The sequence below is a fragment of the Phocoena sinus genome, chromosome 15 (genome assembly GCF_008692025.1).
Source record: "Phocoena sinus isolate mPhoSin1 chromosome 15, mPhoSin1.pri, whole genome shotgun sequence".
NCBI lineage: Eukaryota > Metazoa > Chordata > Mammalia > Artiodactyla > Phocoenidae > Phocoena > Phocoena sinus.
In genome coordinates this window covers 13,829,919-13,844,451 of record NC_045777.1, presented here as the reverse complement: position 1 = coordinate 13,844,451, position 14,533 = coordinate 13,829,919, and the positions used below count along the sequence as shown (strand labels likewise).

The following is a 14,533-nucleotide window of genomic DNA, read 5'->3' as shown; positions in this document are numbered from 1 at the left end:
TTGATCCCGTACCTTGCGGGATCTTAGTTCCCCTATCAGGGATCGAACCCGCACCCTCAGCAGTGTAAGCACCGAGTCCTAACCACTGGACCACCAGGGAATTCCAAATAGAGGTAGTTTATTTTTTTTGGTTTTCTTTTTTTGGCGGAACGCGGGCCTCTCACTGTTGCGGCCTCTCCCGTTGCGGAGCACAGGCTCCGGACGCGCAGGCTCAGCGGCCATGGCTCACGGGCCCAGCCGCTCCATGGCATGTGGGATCCTCCCAGACCGGGGCACGAACCCGTGTCCCCTACATCGGCAGGCGGACCCCCAACCACTGTGCCACCAGGGAAGCCCCCAAATAGAGGTTTTTAATGAAACTGACGGTCAACTTTTAAAAACTAGAAGAGTTCACGTAAAAAATCTGGATTTCTGTTTTTTCTTGAAAATTCAGAGTCGAACAGCACAGTTCAACTTGTGGGAGCTGCTTCCTTTAGAAAGGCACTTTGTCCTTCATGCGACCGTCCATCCAAACCTTCACCTGACTGCTGACCCCTACAGCTGGGCAGACTAACCCAGCGGCACAAAGAGGCACAGTGGCGAGGGCCCATGAAAATCAAAACACGCCCTTGTCCTGCAGCATTTCAGTTCTCGTATCTCAGTTAAGAGTCCGAGATACACACAGACAAGCCCGAGTCTAAAGGCCAAACTCAACCACAAACCACGTGTTGATCCTGGGTAGGTAACTTTGCTTCTCTGTGCAATGGGGTTATTACCTTACCTTGAAGGTCACTGTACTTTTTTAATACTTTTAACTTACAGAGAGTAAAATTCACCTTTTGGAGAATATATGACTTTAACACCCACATAGATGCGAGTAGCCACCAGCACAAACAGAATGCAGAACAATTCCATCTACCAAAGAATCCCTTTGTGATGTGTAGTCAAACCCTCCCCAACTCCCAGCAAGCACTGACTGATCTTTCTTCCATCTCAGTAATTTTGCCTTTTCCAGTTATTTTTTTTAATGAAACACTGTTTTGTTAGATATGATGATGTCATTATGATCCCTAGCACTCTGTCTCATTTCTGTCTGTTCAAAGTAGTTACATGGATGCCAGACATCAAGTCCCATGAGAATTATTCAGCATTTCCCTCCACTTTCTTATTTTTCTACCCATCCATGGCACTTTTCACCAATCCCTATCTGATCCTCTTGCCACTGGGTAACTGAAATTCCTACCCATAAAACGCCACATTCCCTATGCATTTGTTTCCGCTGACAAAACGAGGCATTGGTCCCAGGAATGGAAAGAGCTGGCGGGGGGCTTCTGCACAGGAGAGCCTTGTACTCTGCCGTGCCCACTGCCAATACACACCCCACGAGAAAAACCTTTCACTCCCACGCGTGGGTCAAGCCAAATGGAAAAACCCAGAGCATCACACAGATGCCCAAGGACAGCCCGGTTTACGGAAGGAGCTACTCCTGCCACACTTGACTGGCAGAGAGGAAGCATGACTGTGAGAACGTCTCTGTACAGCTTTCTTTTCGGGGGTGCAGAGGTGGGAGGAGGGTGTGAGAAAGCAAACCACACTGCTGAGAACGATGAGTGTTCCCCAGGGGAACGGATGGGTCCCTGCTGGTTCAAGTGAAGAATTCCCACCAGCCAACCTGAGCTGGAGCCCCTCAAGCCACCACCCGGACTGTCCCATCACTTCCGGGCTGCACGACCTGGTGACCTGGGTAAATGAGGCACCAGCCTCCAGGGAAACACAGGCTCCCTCCAGCCCGGCCACCTCTGGCTCTGTAATCCCAGATCCTGGGGTCGCCTCTCCAGTGCTCTGTTTCTCCATCTGAAAATGGCATCTCAGGACAAAATGAACCCAGAGGGCTGTGACCACCAGAGGCTGTGGATTCAGGCTGGAGCATCACTCCACACGGGTGGCCGCCCCTCCCTTCCTGAAACCCGCTATACTCAAGGCCTCCGGAGTAGGCCACACTCCCTGAGTGTTGCTTTCTCCTCGTTCCCCTGCGCTTTCTCAGCCTCCTCTGCTCACTTTTCCTGAGGTCTACATGTGCAAGCGGCCCAGGCCCCTCACTCCTTCTTTATGCTCTGGACCAGGGTCTCTCAGCCTCAGGACTACTGCCACTGCGGCTGGATAATTCTCTGTCGTGGTGGGCTCTGTCCCACGCGTTGTAGAAAGTTTAGCAGCATCCTTGGTCTGCAACCACTAAATGAATGCCAGCAGCGCCCCCACTCTCCGCCTCCCCCGAGTTACGAGAACTACTGCTTGAACCCAATCCCACGTATAAATCAAGATTCCCGGAATTACACCTCCTGCCCTGACCTGGCCTGACTCAGCCTCCAGTTGCCTTCATGACCTCTCCACCTAGGAATTTAGCAGGCATCTCAAACTTACAGAATCGAAAGCTGAACTCTTGGCTCCCATTTCTCCTGCCATAACCAAATCTGTCAACACAGGTGCAACCCAGTAAATCTCTGCTGGGGGGGCCTGTACTAGATGCTAGTGGCGAGAGCCTACCCCATCCCACCCCTGTTTTAACAACCGAAAATGTCTCTGGACACTGCTAAGTGTCCTCTGGGGCGTCGGGGGAACTGCCCCTGGTTAAGAATGGCTGACACGGGCTCTTCCCAACACAACACCCTGAGAGGTCCTTCCAAAATGCCCAGTCAGTTCACATCCCTCCTCTGCTCAAATGGTCCCACACCAAGGTTCATGAGGTCCCTGTGTTCTCTGACCTCATCTCCCCTTCACCCACTAGGACACGTCACCCGAGCTTCCTTGCCATTCCTATAACACACCAAGTTCATCCTGACCCTAAGGCCTTGAATTTCCTGTTCCTTCTAGAATGTTCTTCCTCTTAACACCGACATGGCTGGGTTTTCTTGTCATGCAAATCCTTGGCCAGGTATCACCTCCTCAGAGGCCTTCCCTAACCACTGCCTCTTGCTCCTCCCACCCCCATCCTGCCCAGCTCTCTCCTTGTCATATGAATACCTTTTACCTTCCATGATGACATGACCTCTCTTAGTTTTTTTAGCTTGATTATTATTTCTCCCTCTCTAGAACCAAGCTGTGTAAGAGAGCAGGGCCCTCACTCACCACTGTCCGCCCCAGGTCTAAAACAGCGCACAGCACATAATAGATGCTCAATAAAAATCAGGGCTCATGACTGAATGACTTAATAAAATAGCTTCCTAGTTGGGTGTTTAGCATTTCTGGTGCTAATTTTTGTTAAAGACTTTGGCCTAAGGTAATGCTTTCAAAAGAACCAACTGAAACTCAATGAGTTTAAAAAAAAAACAAAAAACTACTACATCAAGGATGAAGACTAGCATTAAAAAAAAAAAAAACAGAAGAAAAGAATTAAAACAATATGTCAGAACACACTATACATAAGAAAAGTAAATACTGAATCATAAAACAACATATACTGTGTGTGTTTATATATATATACACATATATATATAACTTTAAATATATATATTTACAAATATAAGAACTGGGTTTCTGTGGTCCAGGGCAAGTAAGGTTGTAAACACTGGCCTAAGGTATTTCAAGATAAAACAGCCTTGCATGTCAACAAGCTCTGGGAAATCCCTTGCTAGTTCCTTGTATTGATCTCTCTTCATCTCCAACCACTGTACCTTTTCAACATTTTGTACACAGAAAAGAGTTCAGGGTTCAAGAACCACACACAGGGACTTCCCTGGAGGTTCAGTGGTTAAGACTCCACACTTCCAACGCAGAGGACACAGGTTCGATCCCCGGTCAGGGAACTAGGATCCCACAAGCCGTGCGGCCAAAAAAAATAAAAATAAAAATACCAATCTTTTTTTTTTTTAAAAAAAAAGAACCACACACAAAAGAGGACATTACAACTTGCAGAAATACTCATAGCTGCTACGGAAAGAGGCTTCCCAAAATTCCAACTGACCCAGGTTAAGATTCAGGATGCTTCCCGTGGTGGACGTCTTGTCCGTTTTCGTCGTGATTGGTGTTGATACTTGAGGAGAGAAAGGTTTCGGGCTGCCGGATAAACTCCCCGCTTGTCCCGTCTTGGTGGAGGCTGGTGAAGCTGAAAAAGTAAGTTACTCGTTAAAAGACAGATTTACAAAGAAAGAAACATATAAAGCTTGTAGGTGTAGGGCAGGGAGGAGAGTACAGGAATTCTATTTGATTTCAACCAGGCCGCCAGAGCACCACAGAGGGGGTTGGAGCAGGAAGGGCTGGCTATGTATTTCAAGCAAAGGGCTTTAACCCGATGTTAAAGCCACGAAGGAAGAAGGCTGCCCCAGTCATTCTATTAAACACAAAGCTCTAAGACAAATCGGCTAAGCTGCCACTGAAATTGGTTTGGCCCATTCACGGGTGTAAATCTCAAAACAAACAGCGATTAAACCAGCCCCCGCCTCGGTCCAGATGCAGAGACCAGAGCCAAGCTTACAAATGGCATGTCATCCATTTGTGGGAGACGCAGGGGCCGGTTCACCCAGCCACTGCACCTGCCAGGGGCCAGCTCCACCCCTTGGGAGCTCGCAGGCTTCTCATTTCAAAGGTCCTGCAATGCTGAACGAAGCCAAACTCCACAACAGATGGAGTGAGGGCGCTGTTGGTAAGTTACCTCCCTCCGTACTGGGTTTCAAACTTTTATAGGAGGATAGAGTCGTACCTATGCCCGAGTCTTAAAAATACCTTAAAACTCCCAACTTCCTGCTCCCCTGAGCAGGTGGGGGAAGAGAGAACAGAAACCAAACCATTTAACAAAACAAAGTGTTCAGATGGGCCAACTGGGGCCTCCCAAAGACCTTTTAGATCCTGTCCCTTTGCTGAAAGGGCTCTGTATTATTGGGCTGTCCTGTTACCATAAACGTGTGACAGGCATTCAAATGACCAGCTCTCCTCAGATGTGCAAGAAACCTCAAGAAAGCTGTTGATGGCGATGGGGTTCGACTCGCGACATCCCAGGGACTTCACAAGTGCTTGGACACGCTGGTGGGTTCTTGCCTTGGTTTCCTCATCTGCCAAATGGGGATTCCCCAGAGTGAGGATTCAATGGGTTAAACTCTACACCAGCTCAGCTAGTCAACATACATGAGTTAGCCTCAGCTCCAGCGCCAGGGCCTGCCAACACTATTTTTAATGCAACAGAGTGGGAAAGACTCTAGATGTAGGGAGAAGTGGATTAAAGCATGGATCAGGAGCCAAAAGAGAGGTTCAAATCCCAGCTCTGTGGACGTGCTGTGTGACCTTGGGCAAGTGACCTGACGTCTCTGAATCTCCTTTCCTGATAGCTACAAAGAGGGATACTAATAATATAATACAAAAGGATTCATAAAAGTACTTAACTCATGAGACTTCCCCGGTGGCGCAGTGGTTAAGAATCCACCTGCCAATGCAGGGGACACGGGTTCCAGCCCTGGTCCGGGAAGATCCCACATGCCGTGCGGCAACTAAGCCCATGTGCCACAACTACGGAGCCTGCGCTCTAGAGCCCGTGAGCCACAACTACTGAAGCCCGCGTGCCACAACCACTGAAGCCTGTGCACCTAGAGCCCATGCTTTACAACACGAGAAGCCACTGCAACGAGAAGCCCGCGCACCGCAACGAAGAGCAGCCCCCGCTCGCCGCAACTAGAGAAAGCCCGCGCACAGCAACAAAAACCCAACGCAGCCAACAAATAAATAGAAAGATAAATAGAAAAATAAAGGTGTTTCAAAAGATTTAAGTATCACCAATAAAATCTTTAGTATTAGGATTTTTAATTATTATTCATTCATTTATGTTCTGTTTCCAAAAGAGATCTGCAGTGGCTGAAAAGATCAGTGCAGTGTGTTCCCTCCACAAGGATTAAAGACCAGAGTCTAATTGTATTCCCTTAAGCAAACTAGCAAGTGGGGCTCGCAGGGAGGGTCTTAGCATACTAGCAGAAGCACTGCTTGGGGCTGCAGGGAACTTTGACAAGGAAGACTAACCCTAAAGGGTAGCGGGAACCCAAACCACACAAAGGTGCGGGGTCACACAGAGAACTCAAGCAAGGGAGTCCACGTTTCCCTGTTTAACAGTTCAAGTTACATAGTAAGAAGGAGAGGTTGGCAGGTGGTCTAGCAGAGCCCTACCCCACCCCCCATGGGCCTGCTGGGAATTTACCAAGAACACAGGGAGAGTCATTAGCTTTATAGTTCTGTATATGTATGTTCATGTAGTTAAAAAATAATAACTGGAACAACAAGCTTTTAATTTCATAGACACGTAAGGAATTTACCAAGAACACAGGGAGAGTCATTAGTTTTCATATATATATATATATATATATATATATATATATATATATATATATATGTTCGTGTAGTTAAAAAATAATAACTGGGGCCTTCCCTGGTGGCGCAGTGGTTGAGAGTCCGCCTGCCGATGCAGGGGACGCGGGTTCGTGCCCCAGTCCAGGAAGATCCCACATGCCGCGGAGCGGCTGGGCCCGTGAGCCATGGCCTCTGAGCCTGTGCGTCCAGAGCCTGTGCTCCGCAAAGGGAGAGGCCACAACAGTGAGGGGCCCGTGTACCGCAAAAAAAAATAATAATAATAATAATAACTGGAACAACAATCGTTCAATTTCATAGACATATAACGTTTCCTTTGTTAATAAAACTTAAGTATTGAAGGTTCAAGAGACACGTTCTAAATTTTTTAAAAATTTGAAATACAGCACTTGGATACGTGAACACTGGTTTCCCATGGAGACGGGTGTGGTTCACTTTCCACCCAGCCAGCAAAGGGCAGGGGCCACCCTCACTGGTGTCTGGTACTGCAGTGCTTCACGTCATCAGGACCAGGACAGCACCTCGGGGTCACCTAGCAACCCACACTGCAGAACTCGCCTCTGAGAAAGTGATGGCCAGTGCCCATCCCTGGCTGCCACCTACTCCACCTCCCCAATTTGTGAAACACCTGTGTCCATCTTGACCTCCCCACAACCACTCACCCAGTTGTTCAAGGCCAAACACGTCTACACTGTCTCAATTCCTCCTCTGCTCTCCTGCCTCAGCCTACCCAGCCCTTCAGCGAGTCCTTTGCACACCACTTCCAAAATACACCCAAATCTTTGCACTCACCTCCATCCCAATCTCCAGGGCTATCACCCTCAAGGGGCAGAAAGTAGATCTTAGGGGGTGAAAAAAATCTTACTCTTTTTATAAATAAAGCACACATGCTGTACGTAAAAGGACATACAATACGTTTAAAGTTCATGAGGGTCCACTCTTAAGTATAGACCCCAAAGAAGTGAAAACCTATACTCAAACAAATCCTCGAAGCAGCTCTATGCCCAGTATGCAAAGACGGAAACAACCCAAGTGTCCATCAACACACAGACAAGCCCTGGTATAAAGGAATGAAGTTCTGATGCATGCTGCAATGTGGGTGACCTTGAAAACACCACACTAAGTGAAAGGAGCCAGATACAAAAGTCATGTTTTATAGGATTTCACTGAAATGAAATATCCATACTGAGCACATCCATACAAACAGAACGCAGATCGATGGCTGCCAGGGGTCAGTGATGGAGCAAAGGGATGGGGGTGGGAGAGGGGGCAGGGATGAGAAGTGACTGCTTGGTGGGTACAGGGTTTTGCTCTGGGCTGATGGAAATGTCCTGGCACTAGGTAAGAGTGGTGGATGCAGTGTTGTGGCTGTACTGAATGCCACTGAACTGTCTACTTTGAAATGATTAATTTTCTGTTATGTGGCTCTCACCTCCATTTTAAAAAATATAAAATATTCACGGGAGGACAATTAAGAAGAAAGTGTCTAGGGGCTTCCCTGGTGGCGCAGTGGTTGAGAGTCCGCCTGCCGATGCAAGGGACACGGGTTCGTGCCCCGGTCTGGGAAGATCCCACATGCCGCGGAGCGGCTGGGCCCGTAAGCCATGGCCGCTGAGCCTGCGCTCTGCAACGGGAGAGGCCACAACAGTGAGAGGCCCGCGTACCGCAAAAAAAAGAAAAGAAGAAGAAGAAAAGAAGAAAGTGTCTAAAAGGGCTCCTTCGGGGGTGATGATGAAGAAAAGGTTTGGGAAACACTGCCCTAACACATCAGTTCCCACAAAGAGCTCCCCACAGGTCCCCTACCACCTGCCACAGCACCCCCTCCCAGGGCACCTCCACCCAGCAGCCGGGACAGCGCCTTAAACAAGAAAAGCAAACATCACTCCTCCACCTAAAACCATCCAGGGGCATCCAGTTCCCCAGAATAAAAAAAACCCAATGAGACAGCTGACCTTTCCTTGCCTCATTCTGGAATCTTCAGCCACGTGGCCCCTTGTGCTTGGCCCCTCCAAGATCAAGTTCGCTCCCAACTCGAGCCTTTACACTTGGAATTTCCGAGGAAAGACACCCCACCCACCCAACCCACCACTCCCACCCAGATCATACTGACTAGCTGTCCTCAACATTTGGGTCCAATACCACCTCCTCAGAGCCCTCCCCTGCCAGCCCCATCTAAGCTGGTCCAGGTGCCCCTTTTGCCTTGAGAATATCAGCTCCAGAACAGGCTCCTTGCCAGCCACTGACGCTGCCAGGTGCCTGAGACATTCACAACATGAACGGATACATGAGATGATTAACTGAAGAATGAGTTCTCCGATCCTCTTCTCATGACTGTGGTCGCAATAAGCAATAAACAAATGATAATGACAACCAACAAAACCTCTCCATTACAAAGGTACCAATTTACACCGTCCCCTCGATATTCTGCAGCTACTAAAGGCATGCTGAGTGATTAGGCATCCAAGGAAAACACATGGATAAGCAGCTCACAGAAAAATACAAATGGTCAAGAAGCACACTTAGAGAGAACCCTGAGCTCGACATAAATAAATGTAAACTCAGGTAAGGCATATGGAGATATACAGATAAATCTCCATCCTACACCCTTTTCACCTGCATGGTACACTTGTTTCAAAAATAACACCTAGTCTTCAGGGTAGGTGAGGAAAGAGGTACACTCACAGGCATCAAAAAACTATTCAGAGGCTTCCCTGGTGGCGCAGTGGTTAAGAATCCGCCTGCCAATGCAGGGGACATGGGTTCGAGCCCTGGTCCAGGAAGATCCCACATGCTGCGGGGCAACTAAGCCCCTGCACCAGAACTACCGAAGCCCGCGTGCCTGGAGGACGTGCTCTGCAGCAAGGGAAGCCACCACAGTGAGAAGCCCGCACACCACAATGAAGAGTAGCCCCCGCTCGCCACAACTAAAGAAAGCCCACACGCAGCAACGAAGATCCAACGCAGCCAAAAATAAATAAATAAATTTATATTTTAAAAAAAGTAAAAAAAAAAAAAAAACTATTCAGGAGAGCAGTTAGGTGATAATGATATTAAAATTAAAGTATACCAAATGTAAAATAGATAGCTAGTGGGAAGCAGCTGCATAGCACAGGGAGATCAGCTCGGTGCTCTGTGACCACCTAGAGGGGTGGGATAGGGAGGGTGGGAGGGAGACACAAGAGGGAGGGGATATGGGGATATATGTATACGTATAGCCGATTCACTTTGTTATACAGCAGAAACTAACACACCATTGTAAAGCAATTATACTCCAATAAAGATGTTTAAAAAAATAAATAAAAAGTAGATGTTTGAACACACAAAAAAATAAAAAATAAATTAAATTAAAGTGTACAGGGAATTCCCTGGCAGTCCAGTGGTTAAGACTCCATACTTTCATTACCGAGGGCATGGGTACAATCCCTGGTTGGGGAACTAAGAACCCACAAGCTGCGTGGTGTGGCCAAAAAATTTTTTTAATTTTTTTAAATATAAAAAAAAATTAAAGTATACGTAACACACGGACCCGAAGTTCCATTGCTATGAATTCACCCCATAGATATAAAAGTGCCCCTGATACCGGATATGCACGAGAAGGTTCACTGCAACAGTATTTATAATAGCAAAGGAATGGAAGATGGCTTATAAATGCCTATTCATTAGAGACTGGCTAAATAAATAATGGTATAAATACCATACAACCCTTAAAAAGAAAGACTCAGATCTCTACATCCTGACAAAAATATGTGTGGGAAAAAGAGAAAAAGGTAAAATCAAGTGTGCATAGAAATGTCCCCATATGTGTAAATGTTTTTGAAAAGCATGCCCACATCTTTAAATGAACGTAAAAAATTTTTTTTCTAGCAGCACATCCCATAATCATGGAAACTTTGGAGAAAAACTGGAGCCCAGAAGTGGGGATAAAAAAATTAAAAACTTTAGCATTTCTTTTATACCCTTCTATACCGCTCTAATATTGCTGGGTTTCATTTTGTTGTTTTAATTCTAACCATGTGCGTGTAGTCCTTTCATCGTTTAAAAAGAAAGAAGGGTCAACTAGAGGCATTTAGATTATGGGCCATTTTGCTCTTTTAAAAATGCTTTTGCTTCTACTGTGGTTTTGTTGGGGGGAAAATTTTAAAACAGGTGCAAAAATGTTATTTGTTAATATAAAAAATGTAATGAAGGGAGAGGAATTCTGTAATTGTGTGACTCCGGCGAAGTTCAATCACTGATATGTTCTTGAAGACTTTTATTCATGACCATCTAAAGAAACATGGAAAATACTAAGCTGGCCAAAATGTCTACAGCACTGGGGGTTAGAAAGTGAACAAGGACCATATATAGAGAGATATAAATATATAATTAACATATACATGTCAGTAGTGATGAGTTGAGAAACCCTGTTTGAAATCGCTCTAGACACACATATATACATTACAGACATTAAGAAAACAAATCAATGTATCTGTTTAAAACATCTGCATTCACATGACTTCATAAAATCTACCTACTACTGATGATGAGAATATGTGCACTCGAATAGAAAGATGTCAAAGAAACACTGCTAAACTGAAAGAAGCAAAACGTTTAGTACAATCCCATTCCATCACACACACAAATTATTACTGTCATCATCACTGTGATTATATACATTAAAAAATCTGAGCCACCCAATTCTTAACAGTTGTCACCTCTCAGCGTGAAATTATGGACTATTTATTCTATAATATTAACATTTGAAAGGCATATCTTATATTCAGGGGAAAATGATGTAAAATGAAATGTAAATATTGGAGAGCTTCAAAGTTGAGGGTTAAGGAGCGTTTTATCAGGGCTGAAATTCAAAAGCACGGTACATAAATCTATGGCTCTCAATGAGGACTGGAGTGGTGACCATGCCCCCCAGGGGACACGTGACAATGTCTGGAGATGTTTTTGGCTGTGATAATTGTGGGCAGGGGTGTGCTACTGGCATCTAGTGGGTAGAGGCCAGGGATGCTGCTAAACACCCTACAGGGCACAGGACACCGCAGAGAATCATCCGGCCCAAAATGTCAGTAGTGCTGAGCTTGAGAAACCCTGTTTTAAATCACCCTACAGACATTTCTGAAAGCAAAAAGACAACTGGAAATGCACGTTTCAATTAGGCCTTGAAACAGATGCCGATCCTTTTTTATAAAGTCATAAATCTTGCCCAAAGGAAGATCTAATTGCCTTTGAAGTCACAAATAATTTAATCAGATTTTACACTCTGATGTACAACTCACAAGCAAGGGCTAAAACACATCATTTATTATCTACGTTTACAAAACCCCCAGACTGTGCTAAGTGCCCTTCTGACTACATGAAACAGGACGGGTAGGATTAAATTAGAAAAAAAGGCCCCTTCCCTCCCACACACCCCAGCCCCCTGGGGGAGGTGGCAGTGGAGGATTTAATGACTCACACTGAAGTTCCTCTACTTACAAAGCCCTGGCAGCAACCTACACATTCAAAGGGCTGGCGGCATCTTGCACCACTCTTGGTGGCATGAACAAATGAGCTCCACAGCATAGAATCACTGGATGGTCTAGGACAGGACAGAAATGCTGTCCTGAATGGTTATTTAGTTCATGGAAAAGTATTCAGAACACAGGTTAAAAAAGAAAACCCTCAACAGTCTACACCAAACAGGTGATCCATGAAGCCGGTAGTTCACAGATGCATTTGATGCGCTCTCCAGGTTTTGTTTGTTTTGTTGTGTTGTTGTTTTTTTTTCGGCCGCACAGCATGCGGGATCTTAGTTCCCCAACCAGGGATCGAACCTGTGCCCCCTGCATAGGGAGCGCGGAGTCTTAACCACTGGACCGCCAGGGAAGTCCCTATAGTTTTTTTTTTTTTTTTAATTTGAGCCAATGTGTAAAAGTTGGGGTAGTTTGCATTTTTAAAATATTTGAGAATTCTCTTGAACAACCAGAAATCTGGCAACACTGAGCCACATCCGCACTTGGCTAGAACCCGCAGAGGGATCTGGCCCCCAGTGCCCTTTAAAAAAAGCATAGCTCTCTAGCTCAGCACACACGTATGGGAAGAGTAAGTACTGCTTTGGAAAGTGTTACACACACAAGCACCCATGAGTGTGTCATAGTCATGAAGACGAGCGGATTTCTGCTTTAGTTCACCCCGGTCCTTATCACTTCCAAAACTCACTCATTTCCGTATCTGCCTGATCCCTGGAAGTACTTGAATTTTCAACTTGATAATATGTTGTATAAACCAACATAGAGTAAGTCGAGGATGGGAATTCCCTGGCGATCCGTGCTTTCACTGACAAGGGCGCAGGTTCAATCCCTGGTTGGGCAACTAAGATCCTGCAAGCCGCTCAGTGCAGCGAAAAAAAAAAGAAGAGTCCAGGAAACAATTTCTAAGGGCTGACTGTGGGAGGTGGGATTAGCCCTGACTTTAGTTTTTGTAACTAGCACTTGTTTTAAGACAAACATGTATTGATTTCACAGGACAAAAAGAGTATCTGAAACCGTCTTCCCTTCTCCCTGAAGGAACCCACATGGGGCTGCAACACCAAAGGACCACTATTGAGAGTGGTGAAAGCCAGGCCCCAGGACTCTTACCCTAATACATATTAATGACTTAAATCAGGATCCCACAAGCAAATACTGGCAAAGGCATCAATCTGGCCAGGAGGTCTAGATAAAGGAGGCATCATGGAGAATATAAACCACTCTGACCCTTAACACAAGATTCCAAGAGTGAAAGGCGTCTGGCTGAGCAAAGGCCTCCTCAGAGAGCTAAATCCAGCCCTAAGGGTTATAGACACATGATTCTGAGCTCCTCAATCCCCCAAACAAAAGGAGGGTTTCTAAACTCTCATAAAATTTTTATCTAATAACTTATTTCAATGTGTAGTCTTATGTGGCTGGCTACAAATTTTTCCCTGCTGAAACTAATAAGGTTTTTCAATACTATGACAATCTTTTTTTTTTTTTTTTTTAACACACTTTTGGATAAAGCGCGGTCTTGTCTCAATTATACTCTCTCTGATTGTTGGGGCATTTCAATAAATAACCCACTTCTCCTTCCACAGAGTGCTATTATCGCTGCCAACAGCAGAGGGCAGTGGTGTGCAGTGCAAAGAAAGCCCGTCCAGATTCAGGATCCGGCTGTGGGAACTTCAGCACCCCCGTACTCTCCGCAGGGACTTCAACTTGCCTTCTGTAAAATGGGGAGACTGACTCGGAGTTTCTCTTAGTCTATAACAGAAACTGGCAAACCAATCCATGGGCCAAATCTGGCATACCACCCATTCTTGTATGGCCTGTAAGCTAAGAAGAGTATTTACCATTTTTAAATGATTTGGTGGGGGGCGGGGGGGATTCGTAGTTCATGAAACATACAAATTATATGGAGTTCAAATTTCAGTGTCTCAGCCACATACTACCTATGGCTGTTTTAGTAACACAACCAAGGTATTGAATATTTGTACTGTTGTAACAAGAGCTCTACAAAGCCTAAAATATTTACTGTCTAGCTCCTTACAGGAAAGAGGGCAATTTCTAAGACTAAAACAATTTTTAATAAAGACCTTCTCTTCCGACACTATTCACTGGCTGCCTAACTCACGACCAGCAAAATAACCCAGGCACATACTAGTAAGCAGTTATATTCTGGGAAACGGCTTTAAATTCTACTGAAATGGGGTATCTGCTAACTTACCACCTCAAAAGTCACTCATATAATAAGGAGTTTTGTCAGGAATTCTGACGTCATTTCAACCTCTGAACCTCTTGAGGAAAGAGAGAAGCTTAATTAAACCCATTACACGTGTTCCTCTTATTCCTCTAAAACTATGTCTCCTGAAATATGGTGCTGGAACATCAACAGTGGTTCAGAGACCAACATGTTTTATTTTACAAGTTATGTGCTAATTTCACGTATATGAGGAAAAAGCACAGCAAAAAATTTAAACACATGAACTTATATACTTTATTTAGCTTAGCATTTATTAACTGCGTCTGCAATTTATAAACTGCAGACTTAATATTTAAGAATGTAATAAAATAAGAATGTAATAAAATAGGTGGTACTTAAGATTATGGCAAAAAACCATAGCAGTCAAAGTTCAGGCAACAGTAATTCACGGGACTGCTGCCGAGTTCAAACGCTTTCTCAAAAGCATGATCTCTATGAGAACGAAAAGGCTGAGGAGTTTGTG

At 45.3% G+C, this 14,533-nt stretch overlaps 1 protein-coding gene across 1 annotated transcript in view; it reads right to left on the bottom strand.

The window, feature by feature from the left end:
• The window catches only part of ZMYND8 (zinc finger MYND-type containing 8), a 126,871-nt gene that overhangs the window by 42,136 nt on the left and 70,202 nt on the right, over nucleotides 1–14,533 (bottom strand). The window contains 1 exon segment of the mRNA XM_032607223.1: nucleotides 3,941–4,081. Coding sequence (XP_032463114.1) covers nucleotides 3,941–4,081 — 141 coding nt within the window.